The following is a 20318-nucleotide window of genomic DNA, read 5'->3' as shown; positions in this document are numbered from 1 at the left end:
CAAGTAGTCTTCGACGAAGCCCGGACTTCGGTATTGCATTTCAGCTTGGTGGCTTAAAAATTAATTAATGACTTTGGTCATTAAAAATCTGAAAATTGTAAAAAAAAAATTTTTTTATAAAACGATCCAAATTTACGTTCATCTTATTCTCCATCATTTTCTGATTCCAAAAACATATAAATATGTTATATTTAGATTAAAAACAAGCTCTGAAAATTAAAAATATAAAAATTATTATCAAAATTAAATTGTCGAAATCAATTTAAAAACACTTTCATCTTATTCCCTGTCGGTTCCTGATTCCAAAAACATATAGATATGATATGTTTGGATTAAAAACACGCTCAGGAAGTTAAAACGAAGAGAGGTACAGAAAAGCGTGCTATCCTTCTCAGCGCAACTACTAAACCGCTCTTCTTGTCAATTTCACTGCCTTTGCCATGAGCGGTGGACTGACGATGCTACGAGTATACGGTCTTGCTGAAAAATGGCATTGCGTTCCGTTTCATTCTGTGAGTTCGACAGCTACTTGACTAAATGTTGTATTTTCGCCTTACGCGACTTGTTCTTTGCTGCTGTGGCAGTTGACCTTATTGTCATCGTCCAAAGAGGGCGTACGGCTGCCTATATAGCGGGATGATAGATAACACCAGTACAGGCGACCTTTCAGCCCACGGTTTGGATGAGAGTCACGTTCAGTGTAGCACGTGGCCCCGCGAGTATAAAGTTTCTGAACTCGACCCCTGCATACCGCCCAAGGTGTACTGGCTAGGATGCATGTCTTGTACTATTGAGTCTAGCACGAGGTGTTGTAGCTTGAAGCAGGGTTATCAAGTGTTATCAAGAGTTATCAATGTGTCATGCAAGGCTTAAAGACACCTTCCTTCCCGAGTAAACCATCAGGCAAGAGACTCGGTTCTCTGTTTATTTAGAGCTCAATGATTTGTGGTGACCTCAGACCACTGAGCTTTAAGTAAACAGCTGGGTGGCACAGCTCCGTGCAGGGTACATGGTGGCACAGCTCCGTGCAGGGTACATGGTGGCACAGCTCCGTGCAGGGTACATGGTGGCACAGCTCCGTGCAGGGTACATGGTGGCACAGCTCCGTGCAGGGTACATGGTGGCACAGCTCCGTGCAGGGTACATGGTGGCACAGCTCCGTGCAGGGTACGTGGAACAAGAGCATCACTCCACTTGGACACATACTCACAATCAACAGCCTTTCTGCTTGCTATATGCACAGCAGGACATTGTTCTTGAATCAGTCTTGCATGATGAGATAGCTGTCAGTTAATTCAACCAACGGCAACAGCAACATACATGAAACAACAAGAACAACAAAGAAGAAGAAGAAAACGATCGTGCTGACCACAGAAAGACAGCAGTGGGTAGGTGTTGGGCATCTTCACAAGCGGAAGAATGCTTTTATGCCATGTAAGCCTGGTCAGGTCTGTGGTGATAAACATGATCGTGTGCATGTGAAGGAATGTATCTTTAATCCTTTGGGACGTTTTAGTTGGGTGATAACGTTCGATGTACAGACAGGAGAATGACATCATAGGTTGGATATGTCGGCTTCAGCCATGTGATATCATTCGGCAGCCTAGATTGCTACTGTAGGCACAAAGAAATATGCTGCATGCACATTTTGATCGTGCAATCTGAACTGGGACTAGCACTACATAGCTCCGCTTTATTGTCAACAAAAAAGTAGGTAGGTTAAGGTCATCAGTTATGTATGTCGATTATCATGAGAAGATATCAAAAACATTAGTTGACCTGGTACCCTGGAATGTAAATGTGTAGTCTCGTGATGAGGAAGAATGTGTGGACATTTCGTCTGACGACCATTAATTTTAACAAGCAAGCAACCAAAACGCTGGTTATCGTTACCTGACCAAAAGTCCAAGAACCTCTTTCATTAATTTGAACCCAAGAAAAACAAACGAACAGACAGAACAAACAAACAAACCACACAACAACAACAACAACAACACGCTTAGGAGAACATTGAGCAGTCACAATAGCAAACTCATGTTTTTTGGGTACATACAGTATTTCCTCTTTATTTTTTTTTAAAGAAATGTTAATGCCGCAGACAGAATTGGGGGAAGGCTTCGCTTTTGGTGTTTGACAGAGTGATTGGAAAAATGGCAGAAGGCAGCTAATGGTCGCCAAAGGGGTTGGTGGTAGTGGTGGCACGGGCAAGGTCAATGGAAGGGGAGACTGTTGGAGAATGTTGGGGTGCCCTAGGGCCATCGCAATTCTTTGATATGTTCGAAGATAGATCCAGATGGATCAAAATGGCTTTCTGCTCACAGAGTGTGTTGACAACGTGCACAATGACACATTAACCTTCTGTTCTGATCTACACCAGAGATCCTTCCTTCTTTGTAGCCCCAGCTCAACAGGTCTGAACAGTTGGACAAGTTTCATTCAGCGTGAAGCAGTGATCAGCGCCATTGTCATGTATGAAACATTGCCTGTTTTCACATTGACATTTTTTTCTAATTGTAAGACTTGTAAACCCTCTTCCCTCCTTTTTGGCCATTTCCTATTCTAAATGTTGATACATGTGTGACTGTGAACAGAGGCGGGAGGGTCCTGTTTGGTGTTCCTCTTGGTGTTGGCCTACTTTCCGGACAAGCCTCCTCAGCCCCCCAGCATCTCCGCTGCCATGGAGCGAGAGGAGTTCAAGGCAGGACTCAAGATGCTCGTCAGGTGAGGAGGCATCTCCATTCGCTCTCCGGGCCCTCTCTCTGTCTTTCTTCTCTGTCTTCGTGTCTGTCTCCTTGTCTTTGTCTGTCTGTCTCTGTATGTCTTTCTGTTTCTATGTCTCTTTACGTTTGTGTGACTGTCTGGCTGGCTGGCTGTGTGTCTATTTCTCTCTCTCTCTCTCTCTCTCTCTCTCTCTCTCTCTCTCTCTCTCTCTCTCTCTCTCTCTTCAGGACCTATTTCACAGAGTCATCGAAAGGTACGGGTCTATCAATTTTCTACCACCAATACCCAGGATTGATTTGTTCAAAACTAGTCAAGCCTTCTCTGGCGCTATGGTGTGGAACTCCATTCCGTCTGTAATAAGATCATTAACCTCACTAAAGAGTTTTAAGCAAGCTCTGCTTAATCATTTTATGTCTACCTAGATGGCTATACTAGTCTTAACACGTGCAAGTAGCTGTCAACAATTGGCAAAGCTTTATGAATTACACAAATATGTTCTTTATTATATACATGCATTATGTGGAATTTATACTGTTCAAAAAAAGAAACGCATAGTTGCTACTTGCCAAATTTGTTTTATTTGTCGAAAAAATTAACAGAAAATCCAATATTTAGATTATTTGTTTGAAATTTGGTATGGACACAGTTGAATGCACACACAGTTCATTTGCATCTTCAAATCAATCAGTCAATCAATACGATTGGGTGCCGAGGCTGTCAAGTCAGTAGGGGGTGTGACTGCCTTGAGCAGCAACAACTGCCCGGCACATTCTGGGCATGGACTGGATCAGATGCCGGATATCTTGCTGTGGGATGGTGTCCCACTCCTCCTGAAGTGCCTGCAATAGATCGCGGTGATTTGCCGGCGCTTCTCGCCTGCGCACACGTCTGTCCAATTCATCCCAGAGGTGTTCTATCGGGTTCATGTCTGGCGACATGGATGGCCAGGGAAGCACCTGGACATGGTGGTCGGTGAGGAACTGGGTGGTGAGTCGTGCTGTGTGCGGGCGAGCGTTGTCCTGCTGGAATATGGCATCCTGGTCAGCCAGAAGAGGAAGGGCGTGTGGGCGCAGAATTTCCTCCACGTATTGCTGGGCAGTTATGCGCCCTTGGACGTGCACCAGGGTGCTCCTTCCAGCGGTATTGATCGCCCCCCACACCATGACGCCTCCACCACCATGAACGGGTGCCTCATCCACACAGTTGGGCGCGTAACGTTCGTTTACTCTCCGGTAGACCCTCCTCCGACCATCATGTCGCTGGAGCAGGAAGTAGGACTCGTCGCTGAACCACACGTGTCTCCAGTGATTCCGGACGGTCCAGCGAAGGTGCTGGTTGCCCCACTGCACTCGGTTCTGGCGATGGCGGCGGGTGAGGACAGCTCCTCTGTGAGGTCTGCGAGCTCTCAAACCAGCTTCATGCAGGCGGTTCCGCACGGTCTGGTCCGATAATCGGTGTGGCCCGAGAGCCTGGACAGAAGATGAGGCCGACAGGAAACGATTCCGGAGGTGGCGGAGCCGTATGAAGCGGTCGTGAGCAGCAGTTGTCGGCCTTGGTCTTCCCGCTCGTGGCAAGTCAGCAACGGAGCCAGTGGCTTGAAACCTGACCCACAGTCTACTGATGGTGCTCTGGGACACGTGGAAGTGCCTGGCGATTGCATTTTGACTTTGGCCTGCTTGTAAACGACCCAATGCAATTTGGCGGTCTTCTCTGCTCAATCGGGCCATCTTTCGTCGCTGAATTGTCGTCTGATTTCTTTGTGGCGAACAATCCGCTTTTATGGGTTTTGGAAGACATGGTGAGAGCTCAATATTACCCGAGTTTCACGAGATTACACTGAAGCATGACGAGTGGTCATGCCAAATAAGCAATTTTGACATTGTAGCCACTGATAACGCATGCGTCACGTGCAGAGCTCACTTGTGGCAATGGACGAAAGGTCGACGACCAGATAAACATTTTCTGCAGTTTGGTGGATATCCTTGTAGCCATATAACTAAATTAACCAAATATTACAAGCTATGCGTTTCTTTTTTTGAACAGTATATGTTGCGATTTTCCATCATCATCATCAACGTCATCATCATCATCATCTTCATCTTCATCTTCATCTTCATCATCATCATTTACACCATTTCTTTTGAGTTTTGAGTATTGTTTGCATGGAGTTCGGTATTAAGTTTGCTTGTATGGTTTTGCTTGTATGACTTTGTTTTGTCTTTACCCTGTTTGCTTGGTCTTGCGTGCTTGGAGTGTGTTAAGCTTTTTTATCCTACATACGTGAGAGAGACACCCGTGAGATAATAATCATTCAAATCACACGTGTGTATATCATGTAAATGAGGTCATGTCAAGCAAGTCTGGCAGGGACCTGTTTTTCCACTGCTTATGATGCCAAAGTCACCGAGACAAACGTCATTATAGAAACAAAAATTGCGCTCGCTAATTACCCTCTATGAATCTTTAGAACTAACACGTCACGCCACACTTTCAGAGTGACGTTTCTTTGCTTTGACGTAATAGATTGCACGAGGCTTTAGAAGAGATCGAGGTTCCCAAAACAAGCGTCTTCAAGTTTAGCTGCCTCGTCTGCAAGACATTTTCAGTAAAATACACGTAAGTACAGTATGTAGGATAAACAGAATACTACATGGCTTGCTGTGTCGTACCAGATTTACACTCGTTGCTTTTTCAAATAGTGAACAGCTCGCTTTCGCTCGCAGTTCAATATTTAAAAAAACAACTCGTGTAAATCTGGTACGACACAGCAAGCCATGTAGTATTCTCTATGTGTTTGCTTGCATGGAGTATGCTGAGTATGCTATGTTATGTAGATTGTGGGTCTTGTTCATTGTGTATGGTTTTATTATTAGTTATGTTAATTCTAGTTATTGTAAAGCGCATTGAGCATATAGGCCTACATGATTATGCGCTATAGCAAATGTCCATTATTATTATTATTATTATTATTATAATCATTGTCAGCATTAGTGTAAACGTTGGTATCGTGTGAATTGTATCGTCGATCACTTTACATGTGTAACCTCAATTAACATGTTGCATGTTTCGCTTTCGATTTGTATGTTGCTTACTTTGTCATTTTGTTGTTTATGTTTATTTGCTTGTTTGCTTACTTGTCGATTGTTTGCTGGTTCGTTCGTTTACTTTGTTTATTTGTCATGTTGCTTTACTTGTTTATCATTTATTAGACATTTGTATTAGAAGTAAGGACCGGTTGTAAGAAAAGGCGTCGCCTTAAACCTCTATCCTTGAAAAATAAAGTTCCATCATCATCATCTCTCTCTCTCTCTCTCTCTCTCTCTCTCTCTCTCTCTCTCTCTCTCTCTCTCTCTCTCTCTCTCTCTCTCTCTCTCTCTCTCTCTCTCTCTCTCTCTCTCTCTCTCCCTCCCTGTTGACTATTACACTGTTAATGGAACCCTGTCAACGAGGGGAACAAGGGTAGATTCTGGAAGATACCTGTCATTCCTTCATACATGTCTTCTCAAACGTGTATTTCATTAGTCTGGCTCACGTTATTGAAAATCGTTGAGATATATGTACAATTGTATTGTAGCAATTAAGAGAACTGGTTGATCTCTTCATCGTGCAATCTCTGGTTGTCTTTGAAGCCTTGAGATCTTAATACATTCGTTTGTGTATTCAACTTCTTAATATCTTAAGTTGTTTTGGTGGTGGGTTCAAGTGCTAGTCTTTTGGATGAGACGAAAAACCGAGGTCCCTTCGTGTACACAACATTGGGGTGTGCACGTTAAAGATCCCACGATTGACAAAAGGGTCTTTCCTGGCAAAATTGTATGGGCATAGATAATAATGTCCACCAAAATACCCGTGTGACTTGGAATAATAGGCCGTGAAAAGTAGGATATGCGCCGAAATGGCTGCGATCTGCTGGCCGATGTGAATGCGTGATGTATTGTGTAAAAAAATTCCATCTCACACGGCATAAATAAATCGCATAAAAAATATTTAAAAAAACATAAAAAATAAATCCCTGCGCTTAGAACTGTAGCTTACCCACGGAATACGCGCGATATAAGCCTCATATTGATTGATTGATTGATTTTCATGGCAATCTGCGTACCACTGGTTGTATTTGAAGCACTGGATGAATTTCAATAAAATGTGTTATGATTGTTGTTTAATGTGTTTGTGTGTGTAACAGGAACAAACAATTCTGGTTGATCTCCATAGCATTCTGCATGTCTCTGGGTGTCTTTGAAGTCTGGGACGTGGTGCTAGACGTCATCCTTAGCTACATTGACATCTCACAGGTAAAGAAGACATTGGAGAGAGAGAGAGAGAGAGAGAGAGAGAGAGAGAGAGAGAGAGAGAGAGAGAGAGAGAGAGAGAGAGAGAGAGAGAGAGAGAGAGAGAGAGAGAGAGAGAGAGAGAGAGAGAGAGAGAGAGAGAGAGAGAGAGAGTCGATCGTGTCTTTCCTTCCTTGTGTATAGTCAATATGCATATGTTTTGGAACATAACAACCTGTGAATTAAACAAAAGTTGCAATGGAGAAAAATCCTGCAGTGACTGACTGTGTGTGTGCAGGAGGAGGCAGGCTGGCTGGGGTTTTACTGTGTGATGGCGGGCTGTATTGCAGGCCTGGCTATTTGCAGGTATGGAGCTTATATCATGACTCTCAATCATATGCATCAATGGCGTACTGTGTTTGGCTTTGGATCTTCTTGTTTGTCCTCCGGTTCTACTTCTTTTTTAAAGAGGCAATCAATTTCTTTTCTTTTTTGATGTTGTGGTTGTTGTTTGAAGCAGTTCTCTTGCGACAGTTGTGTCCAATGATTCTGTTTGAAGTGCTCCTAGGTGTCAAATGAATGCACACATTCTTCAACTGCTAAGACGTGCTTAAAACTCTTGTGTTCAACGTCAAATTTAAATAATGTCGTTTTAAATGTTTTGAACATTGTTCCTTTGCGGCGTAAGTGTTCGAATTTTGAAAAAATGTGTGCACAAAATATATTGTCATGTCAAAGTGTACACAACAGTGATTTATCATGTTATGTGTTCAGATGAGTTTGAGTTGATCAGACTTGCACCTTTGTCTTGGATAGATGTCAGAGTGACGCATGGTGCTCATAACAAGTATGCTGTGTTTCAGGCTTGCCGACATCTTCTTCCGTCAGATTCGTCTGTTTCTGATCCTCGCCTATGTGGTATCCGCCATCTTTGTTCTCTGGTTCATCCTCATCTACATCAATATTTTGCCGTTTGACTTGGGTCAGTGCAAACCTTTTTCTTTTTTGTGTGTATTTGTTTGTTGTTTGAAATGGTCGATTTTTATGATCGTGTTTGAATTTGGTGTTCATTTTGGTGTTGTGCCCGTAATTATGTGTATCAAACTTCTGTTAGAGAGGAGGATACTATCAAACATTCGTTTCTTTGTTTGAATGAATATTACAGGTGAAGATTTCTGGACATGCCTTTAAGCTTTGAGTGACATATTTTAACCTGTGTAGTTGTAATTATTATCATTGTTTTGCAGTGTGGTGCTTCTCGAGTAAAAGTTGCCTTGGCTTGGCAGGCTGTGAAACAGACAGAAGCCATCAAACAAATAATACTTAGAATAGCTGTAATCATTATTTTGTCATCCTGCATTGAGTATCTGCACAGCAATCGTTATGATGGGGTCGTTTCTGGACAATTACAATGTAGAATGTTGTCATGTGTTGCAGTGAGTATATATGCTGCCATCATTCTGAGTGGGGTGTTTCTTGACGGGGTGTCTCCACTTGTGTACGAGCTAGTGTGCGAGGCGGCCTACCCGGCGGGGGAAGGGGTGTCCTCCTGCTTCCTGCAGATGCTGTTCGTACTGGCCGGCATCGCATTCACCAGCGTGCAGGAGATCCCCAATATAGGTACGTTACGTCGCGCACTTCTCACCTTGTTTGGACACAAGTAGACAGAGGATGCACGACGTCTGATGTGGGTAGGGCGTTTATGTACGTTTTTGTCGGGGAGGCCTGTGCTGGCTCTTATGTAGCAGGTTAGACCCATTCTCAATTTTATCATGCAAGGTAGAAATACCACAAAGACCACAAAAAGTCAACTGTCAGAACATTTTGTTAGCGGAGGGTTAACTTGAATCAGAGCTCTGGTAACACATTTTGTTAGCGGAGGGTTAACTTGAATCAGAGCTTTGGTAACACATTTTGTTAGCGGAGGGTTAACTTGAATCAGAGCTTTGGTAACACATTTTGTTAGCGGAGGGTTAACTTGAATCAGAGCTCTGGTAACACATTTTGTTTAGCTCGAATTTTATGTTGCCTTTTAATTTGAAGTCTCTTGGGTGCTTGTTGCACAGAAGTAGGTGGTCTGCGTTTTGACGCTTGTGTTGCCCGTTGCAGGCACAACATGGATGAACTGGTGTTTGTTCGGGGCCATTTGCGCTGCCATTCCCTTACTGTGCTGTGTGGGGGACGTGTCCGGTCGCACGGAGCTGGACGCTGTAGAAGACCAGGTGATAGTGGTGCAGCCTCCAATCAACCCCAGCACGCAGCACGACCACGCCATCAAAGACACGGCAATTCTCACTGACAGTGCCACTCACACTCATCCGTCAAAAGCACAACGGTCTTACCAATCCCAAGAGGCCCACGCTCAGCGGCGGAACCAGCAGACAGAGCAAGGCGAGGGAGGCATGACGGGAGACGGTTCTTTCCACAAGAGAACTTTTCGCAGAGACTCCTTTGATGAGCTGTGTCATCAGCTTTATGGCTCAACGAGTCAATCAGTCCCACTATCCGGAAGACGAAGTGCAGATACCTATCGTAAGCGAAATGAGGAGTTTATGTTGACTTCAGGTCGTCGCAGTGTGGACATCACCCTTCTCTCTGTTTAGTGCCGCTGTTGAGAGTTGGGGTTTTCTGTTTTGTGTGTGTGGTTTTTTTGGTCAGTGTAAATTTCATTCCAGAGAGACGGGGAGATCTTTTGAAACGTGATAATATGTGATACATGTACTTCTCAAGTGGCCTTGACATGAGGTGCTAACGCATCACCAGGAATTGCACATCGTCGTGAGGTTGTTGCAGTGTGATTTAATTCAGCGTGCCTTATCTGATGCAGACGATAGTTTGGTGCTATCACGTATCCTGTAAACACCCACTCGTGCAGTTAAAAGTACAACAACCCACGAGTGTACGTGGTGGAAGTATCAACCCACAAACGCAGAAGAAGAAGTTTGTTTCCTGCGCTTTAACCAAACTAAAACTGAGTAATAAACAAATAACACAGTACACTCTTTGGTGACAGATAAACTGAGTGAAGCTCATCCGGTGCAATATAGATTTCAACATGAGTGACCAGACATCAAGCGTCTTCCAATTGAAGGATGTGCATTGACTGTTGACTTTCTGGGTGAATATTCGTTTAATTGTTGTATTTACCTGCATCAAAAGATTGAAATTATTCTGCTTCGTAAGTGGAGTATTTGGATCCGATCGGTGAATACGACGAGAGAGAGAGAGAGAGAGAGAGAGAGAGAGAGAGAGAGAGAGAGAGAGAGAGAGAGAGAGAGAGAGAGAGAGATGTTGGCATGCAGTGGATGGATAAGTGTTAGACCTGTCTTTAAGAATTCAGAACGTTTACATGTGTACTTTCAGCATTTCACAAGTGGGTTTACTGTCGAACGTTGAATGTTGGAGATAGTGGGGGTACCAATTGAAGTTTGATTCTGACAAGTCGGTACTGTGTGCATTTCAGAATACGGAAATTTCATTCACGCTAACATTGAAAAATCTTTAAAGACTCATGATGAGCCAATTTTCAGATCAGATACTAGCTTGAATTTCACAGACATAGGAAAAGCTTTAAAACTCTTAAACTAATCGTATCCGCACTTGTCAGTGACTGCGCTTGATGTTTTGCAAACAAGTATTACAGGTCTATAAGCTAGGAAGAACAGATCCCTCGATAACCGGCCATAACCAGTGAAACTTGATAGTGAGAAATTCAGTTGAATTGAATATTCGCGACCCTCGGGTATTTCGATGTTCTCCTTTTTCTCATAAGTTTTTGATTTTTTTTCTCGTATTTTTCTCTGGAAATCAATCCGAGACCATTGATTCAGAGACCTAGATGTTTATGATAGCTTCATTAACACTACTTAAAATTCGAGCAATTCCACAACTCGGAAAGGTATCTCAGGTTCCTAGGTCGGTCACATTCTTTTGCAGAGCATTTGTCACACGTGCAGCGAGGTAAATGGAATGACATGAAGAATTCCATGTGCTTGCCTGTATGGTGACCGACCAAGTGCGTTGAACTATTTGATTAGAAAAAGGTTAATGGTCTCCTTGTCAGGAAGGGATTTAGTGTAAAAAGCAGTTCACTGAATGGTTGGTCTTGAAAACAGGTAGAAAACACGACATTGAGAGGTCCCTCAAGTGAGCTACGAGTACACACATGCAAAGTCTGTCATTTTCAAAACAAGTATTTCTTTGTAAGTTAGAATCCTTGTTCTATCAGAAACTGGTCACTTTGAAACGCTGGCCTGTCAAACCAAGTCTAAAACACAGGGATAACATTTCATTTGCCAGGGAACAAATTGTAAAAATGCCAACCAATATGTATGGCCGATTGTCGATTTGATTTCCGGTATTTTTAGAATTAACGGATGAAATGCTGGAAATATTTGTTTAAAGCAATTCCTGCTATCAAACAAAGTTCTCATGGTTTTTTTAACTTAATGATGTTTCTACAAGAGCTGATCTCTATAATGATTCCCTGATGTGGCTCTCATCAGATCCAGAAATGACCATGAAAACAGGCTTGCTTTAAAAGTACTGTTACGTACGAGTGAGAGCGCCAAGTTTTTTGGAATAGAGCTGATGGTCCAGTGATGCTGAAGTGTGATACACTCCATGTCAGCCGCTACCAAACAGGCAAATACTGTGATATATGCAATGCATGTTTCACTGCATAGCACGTTATGAAAGACACAGTTTAATGACGCTATATCAGCATCGAGTTGAATATACATGTCGATTTATGTCTATTTTATGTTCTTCTTACTTGGTTTATATATTGAATACAAGGATAAGCTTTGAATGTATTTCAATGGTTGTGTGTGTGGCTTATTATGGTGTGCGGTGCTTGGCTGAACTGCACTGTGGTGTGTGTGTGTGTGTGTATGTGTGTGTGTGTGTGTGTTGGTGGGTGGATGGGTGCGCGCATGCGTGCGTGAAAAAAACCCCGATCGTCATCAACAAGTCAGCAAGTACAGAAGAAGTCTTATCACCTAACCAGGGACGTAGCACCCGGTAGGGCATGTAGGGCGACCGCCCGACCACTTTTTCCATAAAAAAAAAAAGAGAGAGAGAGAGAGAGAGAGAGAGGGAGAGAGAGAGGAAGAGAGAGAGAGAGAGAGAGAGAGAGAGAGAGAGAGAGAGAGAGAGAGAGAGAGAGAGAGAGAGAGAGAGAGAGAGAGAGAGAGAGATCTACCAACAGAACACCCCACGTAGTATTCACGCGATGGCATAAGGTCGGTTTTTTTGTTTTTTGTGTGTGTGTGTTAGTCTTGGTCAACTGCTGGAATAGGATGACGTCTTATTTTGACGAGAACGTCACACGTGACGAGTTCCGTCAGGCCATAAAAGTATTGGCGCCAATTTAGTGAAAATTGCTTCTTCGTCCGTCTGCTCCCATGAGAAACAATGGAGGTAAGAAATGTTTTGTATATTCTGTGTGTGAAGCTGGGGTCAGACTGAGGGGTGAGTGATTGTGTGTCAACCGTAAGTACGCCATAACAATTGAGTAACACAGTAACTTGTGGGGTTAACAGTGTCACATGAAACAACATGTAGAGAGAGAATTGAACAATGGACACAAGTGTGCATCCTGGTTGTGATGGATCGAAAACGCGCTAAAAATATTCTGACAAATCCCTCTATTTTTCAGTCATCACTCAGGCTGCCAATGTTGATGGCTGGACGGATCAATAAATTGCTTGTTTAGAAGTAAACCAGTTTGTCAATCCTTGCTTTTTAACACACTAGACAATAATGAAGACGAAAGTCATTTGAAGTAAGTGCTCATCACATTCAACGTATCGGAATTTAGATATAAATGTAAGTCGATTGATAATCACTGATACATTCACCAGCCCGTTGTTTGGTGGAGGATGGAAAGATGATTAGATGGAACTGAGCTCAGAAGGCACGAAATCGCATCATGTTTTCTTTCTTTTTTAGACCATTACAAGGGGACGGGAAGGGGGGGGGGGGGGCGGTAGTGTAAGCCCCATATTTCCTTAGCTGTCTCAGCATTTTGTCTTCCATTTTTTTCCGCCCTACCACTTTTATTAGGTGTGCTACGTCCCTGCTAACCCATTCTTTTACAACAACAGATGTGTTTCCTTGAGACCCATGGCACTAAGGATATAAAATAAAATTTGGCAACAATTGAGTTATTTTCGTGAGAAGCAGACAATCTCGGATTTATGATATACAATGGGAGTGACGTGAACTGAACATTATCCTATGACCTGCCTCTTTGTCTCTGTTAGCTGAGGAGGTGATTATTCTGAATTATCCATCGCAACCATATGGATTACCCATCACAACCGAGTTTCGATCTCAACTGTCATTGGTCATTGTCTTTGATTTCAGAGTACAATTGAATAATTTATAGAGGTCATCTGCATATTCAGAGTTTACAGATGGACTACTTTTTTCAATATACGACTGAAATACTTAGGTGTCAAAGTCAATATCACGTATAGGTACAGGCCTACATGTGTCAATATTGAGAAAATAAAGAATACTTCATACGATACGCACATTCTGCATGGATTTAAAGAGCGGAGTCGAGATATTTCGCTGGCTGAAGCGACTGCATGGTCAAAGGCATGTTCAACGAGTATCGCGAGTGGGATCAAGGGACGATACTCTCTAATTTTTACACAGACAGCCATCTACAGAGAGAGAGAGAGAGAGAGAGAGAGAGAGAGAGAGAGAGAGAGAGAGAGAGAGAGAGAGAGAGAAGAGAGAGTGCAATCAAAACACCCCAGTCACCTGGTAGTTCGAAAACTCAATCTGAAACTGACATCGATTGTCGAAGGCATGCCTGCGGTGCATAACTCTGGAAAAGTTGTCGTAGCTGGGAACCCGTTCAGATCCATTCCAACGCCAAAAACATTATCAGAAGAGTCACCATGAAGTCAAATCAAACGTTAGGTTTTCTCATTTGGTTATTTGCTTTGGATTTAAGTGTATTGCTTCGATTGATAGCTGAATCTGCTTGCAACCGTGCTGTTCAAGACTGTTCGAACTGTCGTCTGCTAGACGGGCTTGTGTGAATCAGAGTCGAGTAAACTGCGGGGTTCAGCGACAAATGAGGGAGTGGCATCAAAATGAAAAGAAGAAGAAGACGAAAAGAAGTTGGAGATACAGTTAAGACGGATATATGGGGAAGAGAAGAGGATGTGAGGTGTTAGATGTTGCCAACCTTAGGTGTTCAAACTCAAGACCGGGACAAAGTAGAAAGCGAGTGTACCGCGACCGACTCTCAGTGCCGACATACAACTTCCAAGCTGTATTGCTTAACGTCTACAACAGGCGAAGTATTGAAGCTTTAGCTCACCTGAACCCGGCGACTGAATATGTAAGTGATCCACGTGTGAAAACTGAAACAGAACAGCGCGATGACAGCCAACATTTCTATCCCCGACTGACAAACAGTAACACTGCATGCAACTGACTTGGGTCAACGATCAAACCAGCACGGCCCGAACTGAATTTGTTGCGCTGCCATTATCGTGCGCAATTCTGGTAAAAATATAAACCCGGTATGCCGAATTGAGTATAACGAAAGCCGATGTCAAATATACACAGGGATATTTTAAAATGACTTTCAAAATGTAAAAGCAGATAGCAGACCTTTTTATAAGCAATATGAATGACTGAATGTCCACATACAAGTCGAATGACGCCGTCCATTATGCTGACAAATGGGAACTAGCTTTGCGCATGAATTCATTGACATAAATTTCGACTGCGGAGGCTTTTGGCAAGCTGAAAACAGGCACGGGCAGGTTTTAGTGGAAAAAGTAAGTGTTTTTAATGAAAACGTCGGAGTAATGGGATAAATAGCTTACACACCTCGTCCTGAATATCTTGCATATTTTCCCTCAGGTCGATTTTCAGGTATTACCTCGCCAAAGGCTCGGTAATACCTAAAAATCGACCCTCTGGAAAATATGCAAGATAATCAGAACTCGGAGTGTGTAACTTATATCTCTTGTATCTGTTGTGTAATGAACAAGTTAGTGCGATACTTACATACAGCTTATTGACACGTAATAATGAAACGCACACAAACAAAACACTATCGCATTACCAGATCGATTGAAGGGACGTTGAAAAAAACCCACATGTTAACTGCTTTAAACCGTTGCAATTCTGTGGACAGCTTCAATCATAAAGGCACCATCTTACCTTCAACGGCCTTCCCTCGAAATGTGAGCAATGAAAGGCACACAAACAATATTCTACAGATAACCATACGGTCCCGCATAAGCAGATTAGTTGAAAGAACGTTAAAAAACACCACATTTTAACTGCTTCAAGCCCTTGCAAGAGAGCCCTGTGGAGAGCTTTAATCAGACAGTAACCATCTTGCCTGCAACGGCCTATGCTAAAACTGTGAGCAACTCTCTCAATCAGAGAGTAACCATCTTGCCTTCAACGGCCTATGCTAAAACTGTGAGCAACTCTCTCAATCAGACAGTAACCATCTTGCCTGCAACGGCCTACGCTAAAACTGTGAGCAACTCTCTCAATCAGACAGTAACCATCTTGCCTGCAACGGGCCTAAGCTAAAACTGTGAGCAACTCTCTCAATCAGAGAGTAACCATCTTGCCTTCAACGGCCTATGCTAAAACTGTGAGCAACTCTCTCAATCAGACAGTAACCATCTTGCCTGCAACGGCCTACGCTAAAACTGTGAGCAACTCTCTCAATCAGACAGTAACCATCTTGCCTGCAACGGCCTACGCTAAAACTGTGAGCAACTCTCTCAATCAGACAGTAACCATCTTGCCTGCAACGGCCTACGCTAAAACTGTGAGCAACTCTCTCAATCAGACAGTAACCATCTTGCCTGCAACGGCCTACGCTAAAACTGTGATCAATTCTCTCAATCAGACAGTAACCATCTTGCCTGCAACGGCCTATGCTAAAACTGTGAGAAACTCTCTCAATCAGACAGTAACCATCTTGCAAGCAACGCCCTATGCTAAAACTGTGAGCAACTCTCTCAATCAGACAGTAACCATCTTGCCTGCAACGGCCTATGCTAAAACTGTGAGCAACTCTCTCAATCAGACAGTAACCATCTTGCCTGCAACGGCCTACGCTAAAACTGTGAGCAACTCTCTCAATCAGACAGTAACCATCTTGCAAGCAACGGCCTACGCTAAAACTGTGAGCAACTTTCTCAATCAGACAGTAACCATCTTGCCTTCACCGGCACGGTTGGCCTAGTGGTAAGGCGTCCGCCCCGTGATCGGGAGGTCGTGGGTTCGAACCCCGGCCGGGTCATACCTAAGACTTTAAAATTGGCAATCTAGTGGCTGCTCCGCCTGGCGTCTGGCATTATGGGGTTAGTGCTAGGACTGGTTGGTCCGGTGTCAGAATAATGTGACTGGGTGAGACATGAAGCCTGTGCTGCGACATGAAGCCTGTGCTGCGACTTCTGTCTTGTGTGTGGCGCACGTTATATGTCAAAGCAGCACCGCCCTGATATGGCCCTTTGTGGTCGGCTGGGCGTTAAGCAAACAAACAAACAAACAAAATCTTGCCTTCAACGGCCTACGCTAAAACTGTGAGCAACTCTCTCAATCAGAGAGTAACCATCTTGCCTTCAACGGCCTATGCTAAAACTGTGAGCAACTCTCTCAATCAGACAGTAACCATCTTGCCTGCAACGGCCTACGCTAAAACTGTGAGCAACTCTCTCAATCAGACAGTAACCATCTTGCCTGCAACGGCCTACGCTAAAACTGTGAGCAACTCTCTCAATCAGACAGTAACCATCTTGCCTGCAACGGCCTACGCTAAAACTGTGAGCAACTCTCTCAATCAGACAGTAACCTCGGCCTTGTGCAGGCAGTCCTCGTACTGTCGGAGCTTGAACGCTGTTTGTTTGTTTGCTTAACGCCCAGCCGACCACGAAGGGCCATTACAGGGCGGTGCTGCTTTGACATATAACGTGCGCCACACACACGACAGAAGTCGCAGCACAGGCTTCATGTCTCACCCAGTCACATTATTCTGACCAACCAGTCCTAGCACTAACCCCATAATGCCAGACGCCAGGCGGAGCAGCCACTAGATTGCCAATTTTAAAGTCTTAGGTATGACCCGGCGGGGGTTCGAACTCACGACCTCCCGATCACGGGGCGGACGCCTTACCACTAGGCCAACCGTGCCGGTACACAGAATGATACAGTGAATCAAATAGGGTTTGCACAGATGGAGTTCGGCAGAGTCGACACAGCGCGCAGACACAGCTCGGCCTTGTGCAGGCAGTCCTCGTACTGTCGGAGCTTGAACGCTGTCGCACACAGAATGATACAGTTACTGCTACAAGGTCTGCACAGATGGCGTCCGGCAGCCTCGTGGAGGCAGTCTTCGTTCTGACGGAGCTTGAACGCTGCCGAACATATAATCAAGTAGTGATTGACGCACCCTAATGACCTCTCTATTGTGTCGGGTGCACGTTTTGTCACATCTGTCAAATTCCTTCCACTGCATTCCTCGGTCAGGTTCTGTCCTATGAGCGTGACAGTTTTAAAAAGCACAAGAGTTCAAACGAATATATTTAAATGTGACATTGAGCGTGGGGCTCGTTTCGGGTATGATTGTCAGGGTTTTTCTTCTTGATTTGTGAACAACTACGTGTACAGGGCTCAAACTGCGAAACCTGGAAACAAGCCAGTGTAACAGAAAATAGTACTAATCGTCTTAAACAAATTTTCTTCTCGAGCGCAATATAAAAGTTGCCTATTTTTTTTTTAAATAATCAAAAACGTCCTTCACCTGCCAGACTATGTACAAACGCCAGAACAAACCTTCATCAATGACGTCAAGCTCCATATTAACCATATAGGTCAGCTCGCGGCGTCGCTTCACTTCGGGGTCATCATATCCCACGAACATCGACCTCTTCTTGGCCTTGACCCCTGCACCGAAGGTCATGGCCTTCACTTCCCTCTTCCCGCCTCCTTCCTTCTCCTCTCCCCATCCTTGGCCGCGCGTTTCCACCCCTCTCCTGCAACAGTAGGAGGGGTCATGACGAACAGTGAAGATGTCTGCCATTCATTTTCAGGACGTATCAAGGCAATTGTTTGGGATAACCATCTTGTGAGGCAGTGGTTAAAGGCAGAGTAAGCCTCCCGTAAACCATCACAGATACGGTCAGGCTTTTACACACAGTACAAACACCATTTCATTTAAACACTCACCAATTGAGAACATCCTAGGTGCCCTCCGTAAAGAGCGAACAATTTTCAAAGAATTTATTTTTGCGTGGTTTATCTTACCCCTGAGCCATCGTGAACCCGTGTGATCCAGTTTTCCCTTTTCACAATGCAGTCGTCATAGTTAGTCATTTGAATGCGACTCGACGTGAGCTTATCTACAATAGCACGTTTTTTTTATGCACGAAACAACGGCTGTGGTTCACAAGAACTCCAGCGATGGCTTTTGACTGTTGAGAGGAACGGCGATTTGCACTGCTACGACCCTTGCGTGACCCTGCTTCCGGGGTTTTCTTTTTTTAAACTTTCACAACTTCGAATTGTTCTGATCTTGTCTTGATGAAAAACGAATTCTTTTATGATTAAAGAATGTTTGTGTAACAAGCTGTCAATTTATTATTTAGATTTTAAAAGTTAGGTAGTAGCGCAAAAACGAGGCGCCGTTGTTGTTAACGGAACAAGTCTACGAAAATAAATTCTTTGAAAATGTCTCACGCTCGACAGAAAGCAGCCAGGATGTTCCCGTTCGGTGAGCGTTCAAATGGAAGTATGCTTGTACTGTATTTAGACGCTCGGGGAGCTCTGTGATGGTTTACGGGAGGCTTACTGTGCCTTTAAACGACAACAAAAATACCTCAAGATTCGAAGAAAAACCCACCCGTCTAATCTGTAAGTATGCTCTTCGTATGGATGGAAGGGAAGAGACATACACTCTTCAAAAAAAAAGTTAAGGATAATTTTTTTACAAGCACGCCTCACAAAACAGACAAGACCGAATTCTTTCATTTTTTAAAAATTATATAATTGAACAACCAAGGAGTAATGACAAACAAAGCAAAGATCAAACGCGGCAGCGACAATTTAGCTAGAGTGTGTCAAACGTGACAACCCTCGAAAATGGAATTCACAACAATGTGAATCAGTGTCAATAACGCGTGTGCCCTCCGTTGTGTGCCAGGCATTCAACACATCGTTGGCGCATGGAGTGGATCAGGTTGCATATGAATGCTCTGGGAACTCCATTCCACTCCTGCTGGAGCCATTGCAGCAGTTGACCCAGATTGGCAGGAGGAGGGTGATGTTGCTGTACCCGACGACAAAGCTCGTCCCACATGTGCTCTATGGGGTTCAGGTCCGGGCTGTTGGCTGGCCACAGCATCCTGTTGACCCTGGCCTGCTGGATGAAGGTGTTTACAGCTGCAGAGCGATGGGGAGGTGCGTTGTCATCCTGAAGAATCGCACGAGGGCCGATCGCTTGGAGGGCTGGAACGACCAGGGGTTGCAGGATCTCATTTAGTGGTAGCGGACACTGGTCAAGTTGCCCACTACATGGTACAGAGGTGTCCTTAGACGTGTGCTGATCCCTCCCCAGACCATCACAGAGCCTCCGCCAAAACGCTGTCGTTCCAGAACAGCGCCTTCTGCGAAGCGCTCTCCGCGACGCCTCCACACTCGGATGCGACCATCAGCAGGTTCAAAGCAAAAGCGGGACTCATCTGTAAACAACACCTGAGCCCACTGCTGACGTTGCCACCTCACATGTTGAGTGCACCAGGCTCGGAGAGCTGCTCGGTGATTAGCAGTCAGGGTTGTTCCTCGGACTGAACGCCTTGCACGCAAGCCAAAGGTGTGTAAGCGGTTTCGGATCGTCTGACTACTAACAACAGTGTTGGTGGTAGCTTGTAGGCGTTGCCTAATGTTGTTTGCCGTAGCCATTCTTTGTTGCATGGCCTGCCTCTGAATGAAGCGATCCTCTCTTTGTGTGGTGACTCTGGGCCGACCAGAACGTTGTCGCTCCTGCACTCTTCCAGTTGCGTGGAATCTCCGTCGTCGTAGATATCAGAAATTTAGTTCACGTGGGTCGTTTCATGTGTTGTTTGCAGAGGTCCGTGCTTCTTTTGTGTCTAAATTAGGAGAGTCAGAGAGAGAGAGAGAGAGAGAGAGAGAGAGAGAGAGAGAGAGAGAGAGAGAGAGAGAGAGAGAGAGAGAGAGAGAGAGAGAGAGAGAGAGAGAGAGAGAGAGAGAGAGAGAGAGAGAGAGAGAGAGAGAGAGAGAGATTAATGAAACTTGAACGTAATGCAACGTACA

The 20318-nt window shown here is 44.3% G+C and overlaps 1 protein-coding gene across 3 annotated transcripts in view; it reads left to right on the top strand.

Moving 5' to 3' along the window:
- Positions 1 to 11803, top strand: part of LOC138947677 (solute carrier family 49 member 4-like) — a 35205-nt gene extending 23402 nt beyond the window's left edge. For all 3 annotated transcript variants that reach the window (XM_070319203.1, XM_070319204.1, XM_070319205.1), the window contains exons 8-13: positions 2592 to 2721; positions 6905 to 7013; positions 7288 to 7355; positions 7853 to 7971; positions 8427 to 8609; positions 9099 to 11803. In XM_070319203.1, coding sequence (XP_070175304.1) covers positions 2592 to 2721; positions 6905 to 7013; positions 7288 to 7355; positions 7853 to 7971; positions 8427 to 8609; positions 9099 to 9592 — 1103 coding nt within the window. In that variant the 3' untranslated portion in view covers positions 9593 to 11803. The remainder of the gene's footprint in view (positions 1 to 2591; positions 2722 to 6904; positions 7014 to 7287; positions 7356 to 7852; positions 7972 to 8426; positions 8610 to 9098) is intronic.
- Positions 11804 to 20318: the final 8515 nt, after the last annotated feature.

Source organism: Littorina saxatilis, linkage group LG14, assembly GCF_037325665.1.
Source record: "Littorina saxatilis isolate snail1 linkage group LG14, US_GU_Lsax_2.0, whole genome shotgun sequence".
NCBI classification, from domain to species: domain Eukaryota; kingdom Metazoa; phylum Mollusca; class Gastropoda; order Littorinimorpha; family Littorinidae; genus Littorina; species Littorina saxatilis.
This window is presented reverse-complemented; position numbering and strand designations above follow the sequence as displayed.